The sequence below is a fragment of the Macaca nemestrina genome, chromosome 5 (genome assembly GCF_043159975.1).
Source record: "Macaca nemestrina isolate mMacNem1 chromosome 5, mMacNem.hap1, whole genome shotgun sequence".
In the NCBI taxonomy this organism is placed as follows: domain Eukaryota; kingdom Metazoa; phylum Chordata; class Mammalia; order Primates; family Cercopithecidae; genus Macaca; species Macaca nemestrina.
In genome coordinates, this window is record NC_092129.1 from 143769282 (window position 1) to 143787330 (window position 18049).

Consider the following 18049-nt stretch of genomic DNA (forward strand, 5'->3'; position numbering starts at 1 on the left):
TTTTGAAGCCAGGTAGTTTGGTGCCTTAAACTTTTTTCTTTTTTTTTTTTTTTAATGCTCAAGACTGCTTTAGCTATTTGGGATTTTGTGTGGTTTCATATAAATTTTAGAATTTTTTTTCTATCCATAAAAAATGACATTGGTATTCTGATAGAGATTGCATGTGAATCTGTAGATTGCTTTGGGTAGTATGGATATTTTAACAATATTAACGCTTTCAAGTAATTAACACAGGATATCTTTCCATTTATCTGTGTCCTTTTCAACTTCTTCCATCAATGTTTAATAATTTTCATTGTAGATATTTTTCACCTCCTTAGTTAAATTTACTCCTAGGTATTTTATTTTTTGTAGCTATTTTAAATGGGATTGCTTTTTAAATTTCTTTTTCAGATAGTTCACTGTTGGCATATGGAAACTCTAATTTGTGTAGGTTGACTTTGTATCCTACAACTTTACTAAATTTGTTTTTTGGTCCTAATAGTTCTTTCGTGGCATCTGTAGGGTTTTCTACATATGTCATCTACAAATAGGGACAATTTGACTTCCTCTTTTCAAACTTGGATGCCTTTTATTTCTTTATCTTGCCTGATTGCTCTAGCTAGACTTTCCTGTATATGTTGAACAGAAGTGGTGAAAGTGGGCATCATTGTTGTGTTCCTAATTTTAGAGGAAAACCTTTCAACTCTTCCCAGTTCAGAATGACATTAGCTATGGATTTGTCATACATGACCTTTATTGTGTTGAGGTACATTCCTTCACACCTAATTAGTTTAGGGTTTTTATTACAAAGGAATGTTGAATTTTATCCAATTCTTTTTCTGTGTCTATTGGGATGATGACATGGTTTTTGTCCTTCATTCTATTACTGTGATGTATCACACTTACTGATTTATACATCTTGAAACATCCATGCATCCCGTTTAATCAATGTGAATGATCTTTCTGAGGCACTGTTTGATTTGGTTTGCTAGTATTTTGTTGAGGATTTTACATCTATGTTCATCAGGGATATTGGCCTGTAGTTTTCTTTCTTTGTTGTGTCTTTGTGTTTTGACATTAGAGTAATGCTAGTCTCATAGAATGAGTTTGAAAAAATTCCTAGCCACTTCAATTGTCTGGAATAATTTGAGAAGAATAGGTATTATTTCTTCCTTAAATGTTTGATAGAATTCCATAGTGAAGCCATCAGTTCCTGGGCTTTTTTTTTTTTTTTAAAGGGAGACTTAATTACTGATTCAATCTCATTACTCATTATTGGCTGTTCAGGTTTTCTAATTCTTCATGATTCAATCTTGGTAGGTTATATTTGTCTACAAATTTACCCATTTCTTCTAAGTTTTCCAATTTGTTGGCATATAATTTTTCATAACAATCTTTAATGATCTTTTGTATTTCTGTGGTATCAGTTATGATGTCTTCTTTTTCATCTCTGTTTTTTTTTTTTTTTTCCAGTCATATCTCTTTTTCTCTTAGTCTGGCCAAAGGTATTGATTTTATCATTTCAAAAATAACATCGCTTCATTTTGTTGATCATTTGTACTTTTAAAAATTCCTATTGCATTTATTTTCTACTCTGATCTTTATTATTTCTTTTCTTCAAATTTTGAGTTGAATTTGTTCTTGTCTTTCTAATTCTTTGAGATGCAACATTAGGTTGTTTATTTGTGATTTTTTTTTTTTTTTTTTTTTTTTTTGGTATAGGCATTTATTGTCCTAAACTTCTCTCTTAGAAGTGCTTTTGTTGTATTCCATAGATTTTGGTGTGTTGTATTTCCATTTTCATTTGCCTCAAAAAATTGTTAAATTTTCTTTCAAATTTCTTCTTTGACTCATTGGTTATTCAGGAACATATTGTTTAATTCCCATGTATTTGTACAGTTTCCAAAGTTCCTACTGTTACTGATTTCTCGTTTCATTCCATTGTGGTCAAGAAAGATACTTGGTAGTTTTCCAATTTTTTAAAATTTGTTAAGACTTGTTTTGTGGCTTCATATATGATCTATCCTGGAGAATGTTCCATGTGCTGTTTAAAAAAATGTATATTTTGCAGCTATTGGATGGAATGTTCTGTAAATGTCTGTCAGGTCCATTTGATTTAGAGTATAGTTTAACTCTAACATTTCTTTATTGATTTTCTATCTGGGTGATTTGTCCATTGCTGAAAATGGGATGTTGAAGTCCCCTACTATTATTGTATTGCAGTCTATCTCTCCCTTTAGGGCTATTAATATTTTTTATTAATTATATGTTCTATTATAATTAATATGTATTAGTATTTATGTATCTTTATATACTCAGGAGCTCTGATGTTGGGTGCGTGTGTGTGTGTGTGTGCGTGCGTGCATGCATGTGCATTCTTGTATTTACCCTAATCACTGTATAATGGCCTTCTTCGTTTTACAGTATTTGGCTTATAGTCTATTTTATCTGATATAAGCATAGTTACTCCTGTTCTTTTTATGGTGCCCATTTACATAGAATATCTTTTTCCATCCTTCATTTTCAGTCTGTGTGTATCCTTAAAGGTAAAATGAGTCTCTCGTAGGCAGCATGCAGCTGAGTCTTTTTAAAAAAATCCATTAAGCCACTCTGTGTCTCTTAATCATAGATTTCACTCCATTTACATTCAAAGTAATTATTGGTAGGTAAGGACTACTGCCATTTTGTTACTTGTTCTCTAGTCAATTTGTAGATCCTTTCTTCTTCCATTCTTCCTCTCTTGTAGTCTTCCCTTGGTTGGGGTTAAGTGATTTTCTCTAGTAGTATGTTTTGATTCCTTACTTTTTAGTTTTAGCGTATCTAATATAGGTTTTTGCTTTGTTGTTACCATGAGGCTTACCAGAAAATCTGATATTTATAACAAGTTTTTTTGTTGCTGTTGTTTTGTTTTGTTTTGTTTTTAGGGACAATATGCCTGAACTGTGTGAGAAAGTTGGTCAGGGACACAAGCCCAGAAGCCTGTCCCAGTGGCCCAGATGAGTTTGTTTTCCAGCAGGTCTCTGCACAGATGGGATAGTTTCCAACTGCAGCAGGAGGGGCTAGAGCTGAGACTAGACCCCTTCAGGACTTGATGTGGGGCAGCAGCTGGCAAGCCCACCTAATTGGTTCAGATGGGAGTGTGTCTCCCAGCAGGTCTCTGCACAAATTAGTTTCCTGACTACAGCAGGAGGGACTGGAGCTGAGACTGGGCCCTTTTGGGATATGCTGGAGGATGATGACTGAAGAGTTCATCTCATTGGCTCAGAAGGGCATGTATCTCCCAGTAGATCCCTGCACAGGTAGGATAGTTCCCTGACTGCAGCAGGAGGGGCCAGAGTTGACAGTGGGCACCCTTCGTATCTGCTGGGGTACAGAGGTTGATGAGCCCTTCTTGGAGGCTCAGACTCCCAGGCTGCTAGATATGAGCAAGCCTCCTTCTGGGCTCTTGCACTGTTAGCTCTGAGTTGGGACCTCAGCTGAGGGTGGCTGGAGACAAGCCAGAGGGTAACTTTCAAGTCCACTGCCAAGATCGATGTTGGCAGGCAGACAAGCCTCTCCACCGAGACACTAGTGTGCCTGATTCCACCTACAACCCTTGGCAGTTGGTTTTAGTTGCAGGCTCAAGGCCAAAAAGGGCTGTAGCCAAACTCCTTGGGGAGCAGGGCCATTTCTAGGCTTGAACCTGGAAGCACAATTGGCAGATCTGCCATTTGGGTGTCAGTTTGTACTCTCAAAACAACCCTCCTAGGTCTTAGATTTTAATAGGGTTTCACAACCTTCTACCTATATCCTGAGGCTCCTGCAGAGAGTTCATCTGTAGATGGATACAGAATTGCTGATGTGGTGTTGGGATATGAGGGAGGGATATGTAGAGGGATATGAAACATCTTGCTGATGTCACTATAAATTCAACTTGCTTGTGATTTAGTTAAGATCCTTACAGTTATTTATTTATTTATTTATTTATTTATTTATTTATTTTTGAGACAGAGTCTTGCTCTGTCACCCAGGCTGGAGCGCAATGGCGCAATCTCAGCTCACTGCAACCCAACCTCCGCCTCCTGGGTTCAAGCTATTCTCATGTCTCAGCCTCCTGAGTAACTGGGATTACGGGTGCCCGCCACCATGCCCAGCTAATTTTTGTATTTTTAGTAGAGAAGGGGTTTCATCATGTTGGTCAGGCTGGCCTCGAACTCCTGACTTCAGGTGATCCACCTGCCTCGGCCTCCCAAAGTGCTGGGATTACAGGCATGAGCCACCACACCTGGCTGGTTTTCTTTCGTTTATGCAGTTACTATCCGGGTCAGTTTACTATTTCAGAATAACGTTAATAAAGAGGAAAATGGGCCAGATGAAGTGGTTCATGCCTGTAATCCAAGCACTTCAGGAGGCCAAGGAGGGAGGATCACTTGAGCTCAGGAGTTCAAGACCATCCTGGGCAACATAATGAGAACTCACCTCTACAAAAAAACAACCAAAAAAATGTAGCTAGGAGTAGTGGTGTGTGCCTGTAGTCCCACCTACTTGGAAGGCTGAGGTAGGAGGATCACTTGAGCCTGGGAGGTTAAGGCTGTAGTGAGCCATGATTGCACCACTGCACTCCAGCCTGGGTGACAGAGCAAGACTCTGTCTCAAAAATAAATAAATAAAACAAAAGGAAAATATATTCTCTTTTTCCATCTTTTGGAACAGAATATAGCATGTGAGAGTCCTTGAAAGTTTTAAAGGACTTATCAGAAAATTATCCAAGCCTAGAGTCTTTGCTGATGTAATAATTTTAAAACTTCTACCTTTTCTCACCTTGATTATTGGTTTATTCAGGGTTTTCTACCTTTTCTGAGGAATTTTCTAAACTCATATGTTTCTATAAATTTGCCAATTTTGATGAGCTGCTGTAATTTATTACTATAATTATAAGCCATTCTCCTATTATTTAAAATGTTAAAATATTTCATCTGTACATATTATTATTTCAGTTTTTATATTATTATTCTACTTCTACTTTTGTGTACCTGTGGGGGTTTTATGTATTTGTTCTCTTTTGTTCGTTTTCAGGTGTTCTTTTTAAGCCCATCCTTCCTCTGAGACCTCCCTCCTCCCCTATTCAGGCTCCCAGAAGGGCTCTCATGCTAAATCCATCTGCTTTCTCCACTTCGCCCACATACCCAGTACTCTGTGCAGAGTTCCTCTGCTCCAGATTTCTCACTACAGATCTTGACCAGTACAAGACAATATCTATAACCCAAAGTTTCCCTTCTCCTCTTTTTCTACAAAAACTTTTTGATTCTGTCCCATCCTTATGTTACTTTCAGGTAGCTGGTTAATTCCTTCAATGAAAACAATGAGAAGGAATGAAAAAGAAAGACCAATGAGATCACTGAAGTGGGGTTCCTGACATAAGTTCTGAACCAGATCTGCCATGGACTAGGTCTGGGGCCTTATCTCCAGACCATAGTTTCCCCCATCTGTAAAAAAAAAAAAAAAAGTAATTGGATTTCAAGATTTCCAGTCACATTCACCTTAAGCATCCTATGATTATTATCCAGATTTTCAAATAAAATATTAATAGCTGAGACTACACTAACATGTTGCTCTGTCTGTGTAACAGTTCCATTTTAACAGTTAGCTTTGGGACTTTCAACCCAAAGCAGCAAGCAGCATGAGATTTCCTAATACTGCTAAAATGATTTGGCAATAGAATTGTTCATAAAATTCATTTGATCCTTCAGTGTCAAAACCAAATCTATGTTGTTCCAGTATCCTAATAAAGGAATCAATAGAAGCCTGGATTGTTGTTGGAAAAAGTAAAGTAGGAGTAAGAAATGGAAATCACCAAATTGCCAAGCAAAGCAGTATGATAGAACTAAAGGAGACAGCACAAGTCTGCCCTTCTGTATTCATGGAATGTCAGTTATAATTTCTCCCCAAGGAGACCCTGAATTTCTTGATTATGTTCTTAAATTACAACATTTGAAATGGTAACTCTGGTTGAATATTCCTTCTTCTAGGCATTGTATCTTCTTCTAAGAAATGTCCCCCATTCCAGCTTCATACATAAGGTTTCTACTAGGAACCTATCTCCAGAGCAGCAGTTCATCGATTGGCCCAGAAAGGAGTGCATGACCAAAGCTATGATTGGCCCAGAAAGGAGTGCATGACCAAAGCTAAGACAATGAGTTACTTCCCTGGATATTGGGACTTGGAACCAAGACAATAAGAGGAGTTTCCCTGGGAGTGCTGAACATTCTGAGCATGTAAGCAGTGAAGCCCACGAGCCACCAGAAGCCACATGTTCTGCCATGTGGAGAAGAACGGTAAGTGGCAAGAGAGAAAAAAGACACCTGTGTAGAGACAGAAGTGAGGCATAGCGGCAGCTGGATAAACACTCATAGAGCAACAGATGTGAGAGAGATTTGCAAACTGTAAGGCTCCTAGAGAGGCATCACTCTCAGATAAACTCAGACAGCTGGTGTGCTGCAGTAAATACTACAGCAAAACTGCCTACTTTGGAGATAGCTAATGAGACTTAACCACGAGCAGTTGCCAATATAACCTGGGCACTCTTTGCATTGGTATCAGTGTTCAGATAGAAGACCGTGGCCATTTGAACACTGATCCACTGAGAATATAGAACAGTGTGGTGACAACAAATAGAGCGAAGTCAAGATGAGAAAAGAGGACATGAACATGGACCATACTACCATAGCTTGGTTTTATGCACAGGGACAGGTGGCTAGTACATGGACATGACTGAATTGATTTTATATCATGCTTATATAGACTATGTAATAAATTTAATGTAATTTTACTTCACAGGATAGATTTAGTGATTCACAATCAATCACTTAAATCCTCAAAAGACATGAGTGGATTAATCCTACAAGTTATATAGATATCTGAACCTAGAAGATTGCAAATGGCAATGTCAACAACATTCAGATTTTCAGAGTATGAATGAAGGAAGGGATAAACAGTCCTTCTTACAGCATGGCACAATCCTGTCAAGATGTGCTCTGCATCCCTGTCCTTTAATCCTACTGATTCAGTCACACTTATAAACGCTTTTGTGTTTATAACTTCTCTGCGCATCTCCTCCCCACTAGAGTAACTTTCTATCTCCCACCACCCCACCTGGTAAATTTTATCTATTTTTTAACTTCCTACTCAAATATCATCAATGTGATGTTTTCCCCCATATCCCAGGCAATCTGAGTAGCTCCGAATCCTGTGAACGGCCACTTCTATGAAACATTTACTGCAGCTGTCACATCGCCCTCAATTACATGTTTACATGTCTGTCTTTCCCAGCTGTGTTTGTATTAATCTCTGTACCCCCAAATCTAGCACACTGCCTGTACTGAATGGTTATTAAGTGAAAGCATGAAATAATTAATCCCTAATTACTATGCATTACAATAATGGTTATAGTTTTTCAATTTGTGACAAAATAAACTTTGCCGTAATTTTATATAGACGTGGCAATAACATAAACTTTGTCTGTTGTGCGTTCATTCTTTTTAGTCGGCTATCCATGCAATGCAGCCATCTCCTTAGAACTTAAAAACACAACCAATAAAAAAAAAAGTATATGGTAGATGAGTGTGTTCTTCTCTACACAAAGATACCTATATCATACCCTCACTTTAGGGGGTATGAAAGGATGGAAGAGGAATAAGTTTAATATTTTTTGAATTCAGTTTTACATATATTTCTAGGAATCAATTATAAAAGTATGAAAGGCAAAATTCGGGACAAAAATATGGAAGTGTTGCTAAATTTTGTAGATTGTTAATCCTACCCAGTTTCAGTTTCTTGGCCAATGCATCAATTTGATTGGTGGGGTCAGATCCCATGGACAGGAAGCATATCAGAGGTGTCCGGGTATCACTTTCTTCCCAAGTTTTCTCCAGATTTAAGATAACTGGTTCTGTGTACTTCTCCTCTAAAGAATCTGCAATATACTTTCTTGCTTGAAAAACAGTACGGTCTGGGCACCACGACCTAAAAATGAATACAAGTTAAGCGAAATAAACTAAACGTGTTCATTTTTTCTTCTATCTGAGTAAAAACACACATTTAATTAGCAAAAGGGCAACAAGCTAATTCCTACTTTTCCACATCCGTGTAAGAGGAATGGCCAGGTTTCCTATCCATGGATGAGCACAAATTTAATCTCACGGTTTTGGTGCCAGCCAGGCATTGGCAAGAAGTAGGGCAGAGCCCATAGCAACACAGTGTCCTCTACCAGCTCCAACACATGGTAGGGGCTGACCTGCCACACACTGTGAGGCTCCACATCCTTCAGGGGAGGAACCAATGTGCCAAAGATGCCCAAAGTAAGTTGGTCAGCAAGCATTTGTAGCATACCATTTGTGTAATGCACACCATAGCAAGTTCCACACACACACAGACACATTGGATAGTGTCATTTAATACTGATATGGTAAAGCACAGACAAGCCCCACAGACTCTTTTTGTTTTTTTTGTTTTGTTTTGTTTTTTTGCTACTAGATTGTACTATTTGACATAGATCTAATTTTTAAATGATGGATTAAAAAATAGACACATGTGTTCCAATAAAACCAAGTAGCCCTGGCCGGGCGCGGTGGCTCATGTCTGTAATCCCAGCACTTTGGGAGGCTGAGGTGGGCAGATCACAAGGTCAGGAGATTGAGACCATCCTGGCTAACATGGTGAAACCCCGTCTCTACTATAAATACAGAAAATTAGCCGGGCGTGGTGGCAGGCACCTGTAGTCCCAGCTACTCGGGAGGCTGAGGCAGAAGAATGGCGTGAACCCGGGGGGCAGAGCTTGCAGTGAGCCAAGATCGCGCCACTGCACTCCAGCCTGGGCAACAGAGCAAGACTCTGTCTCAAAGGAAAAAAAAAAAAGGAGCCCTTTCATACTCTGCAGACTATGAGGTCAACATTAGTGTTGTTCTGGCCACTCTTGAAGGGTGACAATGTCTAAGAAACAGCTTTTTCTAAGAAATGCAAACTTAGGTGTAGAACATTAGAAAAGACAAAGATCGCTTCAAAATATCTCTACCTCTCATTTTTCATGTAGGGGTCTCATCTCCCCTGCTTTACTCCTCTGCCTTACCCACCCACCATACAAACACACACACACATGTGCACGCACACACACACTGATTTTTTTCAACGTGGAAGGTCTCTGAGTTACTGGATACTGAGAAAATGTAAAATGTGAAAAGAGAGGGCGATTTTCTTCTTTAACATCAATTTCAAACTTCTGTTTCCATTTTATAGCCAAAAGTAGCATTTATATATTTCGAATTCAGTGCAATATTATTGGTTTTTTTCTCAAATGCAATTTAACTTTAGCTTATCAGCTAATTGTCTTGTAACTTTGTGAGGTCTGCTTTTTTAAAGAAATAAATTCAACAATAACTGATTTACACTCAATGGTAAATCATGAACAAAGTGAATAATAAAAGCATATTTTTCACCCTTTTGGCTAAAAGCACTATCATTAATATGTTGTCAAAATACATCATTCCCTGCCACCATTACCATTTTATTTTGCTTGTCAAGGAACTGAAGAACTGCTATCCCAAGCCATAATTTGGAAGTACATACACTTCTTACAATATTAGGCTGGCACCGAAGTAATTGCGGTTTTTCCCGTTACTTTCAATGACAGAGATACAGTGAAGTAAACTCACTGAGATAAAATCTGTAATTTAGCAATATTATGAGTGATGCTTCTAGGTCTGATAATGCCTGTTCTCACCTGATAAGTAAAAGTTTATGGCAGGTATCTAGTGAATCGTTATAACCATCAGGGATAATTTCCTCCTCTGGAGCGTCTTTATCAAACCAGCTTTTCCACCCCTTCTCATTACGAGATATCTAAAAGAAGCAAGCCAATTAGCAAGTCACAGAACTGTATGTAATCGGAATATATTAGAAAGGATTCTGAATCACCTGAGCGGGTCATTCTTCACAGGCAGATAATTTTTCAAGCGTAACAGCACAGTTTAAACCTTTCTTCAGGATCAATGACTTGAATAACGTGGATATTACTATTCCCTTCCAGTTCTTCCATTATTTTTCTACATTTGCGCTACAATTAGGACCATTTGTTAACTGCACCAAATGACTGGGCCAGAAGAAACACACATCAAGGTTTCTCAAGCTTGGTTTTATTGTCATTTGGATCTGAATTTTTTTTTGTGGGAGGCTGTCCTGGGCATTGTAGAATGTTGAGCAGCATCCCTATCCACTGGTGATGCCAGTAGCACCCTCCACCCGGGTCCTAACAATCAAAAATGTCTCCAGACATGGCCAGATGCCCCTGGGGGTGGGTAGATTACCCTCAGTTGAGAACCACTAACAGGGCATTCTGATAACCGGACCTCTAAATGTTGATTTCTACTTAAAAATAATAATAGATGACAACATCAAAACTTTTATTTTCCTAGTGATCCCCCACCTTGAGACCTAAAGCCTGATAACGAAAGGAGTCTCTCCAACAGCTGGTCTTAAAGTTCAGAAGCATGAAAAGGACTTCAGGTGTTCAGAGGCATTAAAAGGTGCCCACTGCAGCCCAAGTACCGTCAAGACTAAGTACGAAAACCACAGATTATCGAGCCTATCCCTGCTCTTTAGCAACAATCAGGCTGGGTTACGTAAGTGTGCTTTTAAAAAAAGCCATGGTACAAGGTGGCTCACACCTATAAGCACTTTGGGAGGCCGAGGCGGGCGGATGACCTGAGGTCAGGAGTTCGAGACCAGCCTGACCAACATGGAGAAATCCAGTCTCTACTAAAAATAAAAATAAAATAAAAAAATTAGTCGGGTGTGGTGGCACACGCCTGTAATCCCAGCTATTCAGGAGGCTGAGGCAGGAGAATCACTTGAACCCAGGAGGCAGAGGTTGCTGTGAGCCGAGATCGCACCACTGCACTCCAGTTCTGGGCAACAAGAGTGAAATTCCCTCTCAAAAACAAAAAAATAAAAAAATAAAAATAAAAAAGCCACAGTAAGCAATAATAGCAAGTAGCAAAGGCTCGTATAACAGATGCCCTATGCCAGACCTGAGGATTACACCTTTTCCTCTATGACCCCTACTTTTTATTGAGGCATAGACAGGGTAAACAACTGTCCAAAGTCTCATATCTATAGTGTGAACAATTCATCATACAGGATACAGAGTATAAATTAATAACAGAACAGTTACTCTGTAACTCAGTTGCTCCCACTTTGTCCCTGGGGCACTAAAAGATGAAGGGGATTTCTGGCTGGGTCTGGTGGCTCACGCCTGTAATCCCAGCACCTTGGGAGGCAGAGGCGGGCAGATTGCCTGAGCTCAGGAGTTTGCGACCAGCCTGGGCAACACGGTGGAACTCTGACTCTACTAAAATACAAAAAATTAGCCGGGCGTGGCGGCATGCATCTGTAGTCCCAGGTACTCAGGAGGCTGAGGCAGGAGAATTGCTTCAACCTGAGAGCCGGAGGTTGCAGTGAGCCAAGATCATGCCATTGCACTCCAGCCTGGGCAACACAGTGAGACTCCATCTCAAGAAATAAACAAACAAACAAACAAACAAATAAAGGGGATTTCTGAAATGTTTCACAACTGCCACCTATCTCCTGAAGATTGCATCGGCTCTATCTGGTTGGCCACCCTCAAAGAAGCTGCCTGCATGCCAGGGCCTGGGTGTTGCCAGCCTTACCTTGCACCTGCCCACAATGTCCCTCACAGGTGTCCTCCACAACTGCGGCTGAGGCACAGGAAGAAATCGGATGACTATTCTTTGCCTACTGACCTTCCACCTGATAATTTTGACTTGACCACAGTAGAGCTTCTAGGGTGAGCTGCAGCCATGATGGGTGATAAGATGACTTCCAGCCTCTGCATGTCCACCTCCATTTCTCATTCCTTTTCCTGGCCCTTGGCCTGGGATGCCAAGGTCAGGGAAGCATCTCTTTGAGATTATGATGTTTCAGTTCGTGACACCCACTCAGCTGGGAGACTGATCTTCTGCTTCCTCCCTTCCTTCCCCCAGGCAGGCCAGACTGATGGCCACCTGACTGCAGGTCTCCACTGAAATTTTGCAACCTTCCTGAGAACTGCCCCTCACTCCACTTCTGGCCCATCCAGTGGTGTAAGAGGAGTGGGAAAGAAATAACTCATGATGGCATGGGAAGAGCATGAGCTTTGCCACTTATTGGCAATGGGGTCTTGGGTAAGTCCCTAACCTCTTTGAATCTCCGTTATTTCATCTATAAATTAGGGTCAATAACTCTGCTTTTCTGTGGCAGGGTTATTGTTGCAAAGTACCTATTCCACTGGAAGTAGTAATAGTAGCTATTACTATTAGCTATTAGCTACTATATTCTACCTCATGAGTACTTAACATCTAGTTGGCAGAGGCAAACAATAATAAGTATTCTTGTATCAATGTAAACCATCAGTAGAGGGCGTGGGCTTCGAGTGATTTTTCCAGTGGTTCTTGACCATCTCCCTTACCCAATCGCTGACCAGATCGAGATCACTTTCTTTTCTTTTCTTTTTCTTTTTCTTTTTTTCTGGAGACAGAGTCTCACACTGTCGCCCAGGCTGGAGTGCAATGGCATGATTTCGGTTCACTGCAACTTCTGCCTCCCAGGTTCAAGCGATTCTCCTGCCTCAGCCTCCCGAGTAGCTAGGACTACAGGCACCCACCACCACGCCCGGCTAATGTTTTGTATTTTTAGTAGAGTCGGGGTTTCACTCTGTTGGCCACGCTGGTCTCAAACTCCTGACCTCGTGATCCACCTGCCTCAGCCTCCCAAAGTGCAGGGACTACAGGTTTGAGCCACCGCGCCCGGCCCAAGATCACTTTCTTTTTCCAAGCATTTGTTTGGGCTTGGAGGACTCATCTGTGGTTGTACTACAAAACAAAGCTCACTGTCCATCCACAGATGGAACCCAGTGAGTTTATCCAATTGACTCTGACCCAACCAGGCTGAGTAGGTAGAGTCTACACAATGTTTCAGAAATGCCACTAAACAAACAGAGGCAGCTAACACAGTATGTTGGGTGGGGGATTGGTGATTACAGCATGAGGCTCTGCCAACCTGCAGTCTACCTATGGCCCCATCTGTCAGTCACTAGCGGCCACAGAAAAGAGATGATTACTGGCATCTGACACTGGGAAAGTGCAGGCTCCCTCAGTGACAGGCAGTTGTAGCCAACAGATCCCAGTAAAAAACAGCTATCTTTATTCTGAGTTGCACGATTGTTTTCCAGTGACAATTGACTCAACAATTAATCCACAGTAATCAATGTACATTTTCAAATAAGAAAAAAACAACAGGCAAATCGGCACCTATTTCTCCATTTTCACCATTATATTTCACCACTAAAATAATTAATGTTTTAGAGGGACCTCAACCGCTTAATTTGACTCACATTCAAATCTGCACAAATCACTTATATAGGCAGAAGTTACAGTGTAAAAGCACGAGTCGTCTACAATAAAATGGTCCATCTACTGGTTCTGATTCCAGCAGCAACTCAAACAGGCATATAAAAATGGCCCATGCCCACCACACAGGAGGAAAACAGTTGCCTGTAACTATGAAGAGGTTAACCCTGAGGTCCATCTGTCCAAGATCTCTCCCAGACAGCCACAGAGCCTCAGATCCAAAGTACTTGGTTGACTTTTTTGGGTGAAGGAATTGCTGCCAGGAAGCCCCAGTTTAAGTGGCCCAGGTATGTTTGGGTTTGCAGATCTGCACTTTCAACCAGCCCTTTATTGTATTACCTGGTTCATAATTTCTGCAAATTGTGGAAGTTTACTCAGCTCCACAAGATTCAGCCACGTCATGTCAAGGATCCAGCGATAGGGCTTGGGAGGGCAGGCTTTCAGGTCCAGAGCTGCTCCTCCTGGGGAAGAGCATCAGGCGGGGTGAAACGCGTGAGCCTGTACTTCATTTTTAGAAATGTACTCTCCAAATAATAAAAGCAAGATAGCCACATGACTGAAAATATGGGAAAATTGGAAAATAATAATATTGCAGAAAATGTGGAGGCTTTTTGGTACATTTCCTTCAAGTCTTAGTGTTTTATTTACTGATTTATACCATCTTATAAGGTACAAATAACAACTCTGTCATTTTTCCCTGCAAGGAATTTTTCTCAAGTGATTATATTTGTTTGCTTTTTATTTTTTAACGATCTAAAATTTATAATTTGATATCAATGAATATGTTGATCTTTTCATGCGTGGGTTTTAAATATCACTTCTTAGTCATTACTCCTCCAGAAGCTTGCCATTAAACACTACTTGTTACCAGGTCAAACAGAGAGATAAACAGATGGATGGGTTAGGGTTAGGGTTAAGGTCAGGGTTAGGGTTAGGGTTAGGGTTAGGGTTAGGGTTAGGGTTAGGGAAGGAGGGTGGGAGAAAGGGAGGCTAGGGATAAAAAGAGGGAAGGAAGTGAAGGAGGAAATGATATAATAGATCTATGGGTTTTTTAGTGGATGACTAATATTTAAATCATTTATCCATTCACTGGATGGAACAAATATTTATTGAGCACCCTCTAGGTATTTGGCATGTTCCAGACACTGGGGGATATAGCAGAGAAAAGTCCACCAGACCCTGGTTTCACAGAGCTTGAGTCCGGTGGAGCATGAGTTATAGCATTAATCATATTCTGAAGCAAATCTCAGGTCAAACGGGCATACCCAGCATTTTCCAATGAAATATATGATGATAGTTACAATTTCAAAATTTCTCTATTGCATGTCTTTGGTAACATATCATAATAATTCCAGCTCCACTGTTGTTTAATTCAGATGTATGCAAAACAGTGATTCTTGAACTTTTAAATCTTGTCGTCTTCCTTAAGAACTCATCATTCCTTCCAGTTCACAAATCAACTCATGGACCAAAAAAGGGGGGTGGGGGAACTACAGGTCTTTGCTCTCCCCATCTAGCATCGTCCTGAGTAGCTGTATGAACTAAAGTACTTTTTTCATGTAAATCCATTTCCTCCACCACAGGGGACTTGGGAATCTGTGGCTCTGAGTGCAACAATACTTTTAGAACAACGTGTAAACCTTCTTCTCACCGTCGGCCCCTCTGCAACCTGGAGACAGAGCTGGTCTCACTAGAGCACCATTACTGCTACTGTAGGAGTCACAGGTGCGAGAAGCAGCCACTAGAGAGAGCCACCTGCAGCCCTGGCACAGAGACAAACTCACCCCTTTTCTTCTTGGTTGTTTCCAAAGAAATGTTTTTATGTAATCCTGAGCTTTAGAGACACCAGGAGAAGAAATCTAAGCTATCTTTGTGTTTCCAAACATATTAGAACAATGACAGCCCTTCCTATTCCCCAAAATATCCTGGCTCTGCCACGTAAGAGCTGCACAAACTTGAACAAAAAAAAAAAAAACATGAATCCCTCTCAGTTTCCTCATCTGCCACATGGATGTCTGATAGAATCTACCAGATTGGCTGCTGCGAAGGTTAAATACAGTAATGTACCTAGAACAGTATAGAATAATAATAAGAGCTATGTAATCATTAGCTGTTGTTCTGACATTCTCTCCCTCTCTCTCTCTCTCTCTTTCTCTCTCTCTCTCTTTCTTTCTTTTTCTTTCCCCGCTTGGAAGGCCCAGGTCCAGTCCAGTTTGGAAGGCAAGAAAAGACCCCCTAAGGTGTCTTTTTGTACACAGTCTATGACAAAAGAAAGATAATATCTTTCTAAAATAACCAGGCAGGGAAGAAAGGTAAATCCATTGCTCTATAATGCAGGATTGCGCCTGGTATCCATTTCATTTTTCAAAGTGTTCTGACATTTTTGGTTGAAGAAGAAAGTCAAAGTCACCTTGCAAATATTGCAGAAAGAAAGTAGTAATTGAAACAAACAAACTGAAAAACCTGTCACTCTTGGGAAATCAAACATTTCTGCTACGATAAATAACTCCTCCACTCTCCCCCTTAAGTATTGAGTTCAAAATGATTTTTTTAAAGTATCTATGATCTAAGGATCATGTTTGTTAACTTTGTAAAAAAACATTAAAAACAAAGTCATACCATCTTTTAAGGAATAATTCAGTCAAAATGTAAGCCAGTTCAAAACTAAAACAAATTTTACGTTTTGTTTAAAAACTCTTTTATTGCTGAGCTAATTGTACTGCTGTCAATCAACCTATCATACAATCCCAAATTAATCTTCTTAAAGCACTGTTCTGTTCATGCCACATCCCTGCTCATAAAACATTCGATGGCTCCCTATTGCCAACTAAATTAAATCCAAACTCCTCTCCCTGACTCTCCTGGCCCTATACAATATAGTTCTCCCTGACTCCAATTTTATGAAATGGGGTCACAAATGTGCTAACACCACAACCCACGTGTTCAGCCTTCTTTATTTTTCTGTAACAAATCTAATCCTCCCTGACGAATTCCCTCCCCACTGTGTTGCCGCATTTCTCAGTCTCCTCTGATTTACCCACCCTCTTTCAAATAACCCAGTCTCTTTCAGGGTAGCTCTGGTCTGGTTGGTTGGTAGGTGGGAGAGGTGAGACGGGGTGGGATTATGTCGTGGTGGGAAGCATGCCTCAGGTCTGCAGGCTGCCCTCCAGGATTTCCATGCCTCAGGTGCAGGCTGGGTCCCTGTACTGTATCCTCTGAGCTATGACAAATGCTATCTGTCGGGGCCCTGGGCTGCAATCACTGCCCCAGCTCCTGGCATTGGTACTTTGTCTGCAGGTACAAAGTTTTCTTTCTCTAAAACTTTTTTGTTTGACCTCCAGTCTCAGCTGCGTGCCAGCCCTCTCAACCCCTGAATGTCGCCACATTCCTACTTGCCAAACCTCAGGCTCGCCCATCCAGCTACTCCCCTGCTTCCATGGTGGGTGTGACACTGGGCAGAATGCAGGGTCATCTCCTATCTGAGAGTTTCTCTGGCCCTCTCCCCTTCTCACCTCCCTCAGGAGGCAAGGAAGAGATGAGGATCTTTGCACCTGACCTCCTCTTTCTACCTCTAACCTCCTTTTTCCTTCCCAGCATCCATTGTGGACCCAGGCACCAGGTTTCTCACTTTTTCCTATGTCATATGTGCCTCCTTCTCAGGGGTCACATTAGCAGATGGCATTCAGGAAGCAAAGCCAGCTCACCGGTAAGGAAAGATTCAAAAGTATGCTTCTCCTCCCCTCGTATTGCACAGTGTCTTTGTCCATTCAGCCACTATCCCAAAATACCATAGGCTGGGTGGCTTAGAAACAACAGAAATGTTTATTTCTCACAGCTCTGGAGGCTGGAGAGTCCAAGATCAAGACCCTGGAGAATTCAGTGTCTGGTGAGGGCCCATTTCCTGGTGCATAGATGGCTCCTTTCACGGTGTCCTGACATGGTGGGAGGGGGAGTGGGCTCCCTCGGGCCGCTTTCGTAAAGGCACTAATCAAGCTAGTCTCATGTCTCAGCCTCCTGAGTAACTGGGATTACAAGTGCCCGCCACCATGCCCAGCTGATTTTTGTATTTTTAGTAGAGACGGGGTTTCACCTTGTTAACCAGGATGGTCTCGATCTCCTGACCTTGTGATCTGCCTGCCTCGGCCTCCCAAAGTGCTGGGATTACAGGCGTGAGCCACCGCACCCAGCCTAGGTTATCTTTTCTAATTTTTTTCTGGATAGCTCAAATTTCACATGTCTGTAGTCATCAGAGCTGGTCACAAACTGTTTCCCCGCCTTTCAAACACACGAGGAATTGCACTCTGCTCTTTTTGAAGTGAGATGTGGCTGCATATCTGGCTTTGGCTAACGAAATAGGAGCGTAAGTGACATGTGTCACTTGTGGGGTGACTTTTAAGAGCCAGTGCACAGTCTGCCACATCCTTGCCCTTCTGCCGTAGTAGTTTTGGAAGCAATGTGGATTTCTGAGTGACTAGAACAGCATGTTGGAGAGGTAACATGAATGTAGTTCATGAATGTAGGTAACATGAATGTAGTACACCCTGGTTGTGTTAAGTCACTGAAATTTTGGGATTATTTTTATGGCAGCAAAATCTGGCCTATTCTGACTACATAGGCCCTAAAATCACATC

At 41.1% G+C, this 18049-nt stretch overlaps 1 protein-coding gene across 3 annotated transcripts in view; it reads right to left on the bottom strand.

Annotated features, from left to right (window-relative positions):
• Positions 1-18049, bottom strand: part of LOC105474557 (dynein axonemal heavy chain 8) — a 316668-nt gene that overhangs the window by 70982 nt on the left and 227637 nt on the right. For all 3 annotated transcript variants that reach the window (XM_011729344.2, XM_011729345.2, XM_011729346.2), the window contains exons 80-82: positions 13758-13879; positions 9737-9855; positions 7781-7983 (exon numbers count right to left, since the gene is read on the bottom strand). In XM_011729344.2, coding sequence (XP_011727646.2) covers positions 7781-7983; positions 9737-9855; positions 13758-13879 — 444 coding nt within the window. The remainder of the gene's footprint in view (positions 1-7780; positions 7984-9736; positions 9856-13757; positions 13880-18049) is intronic.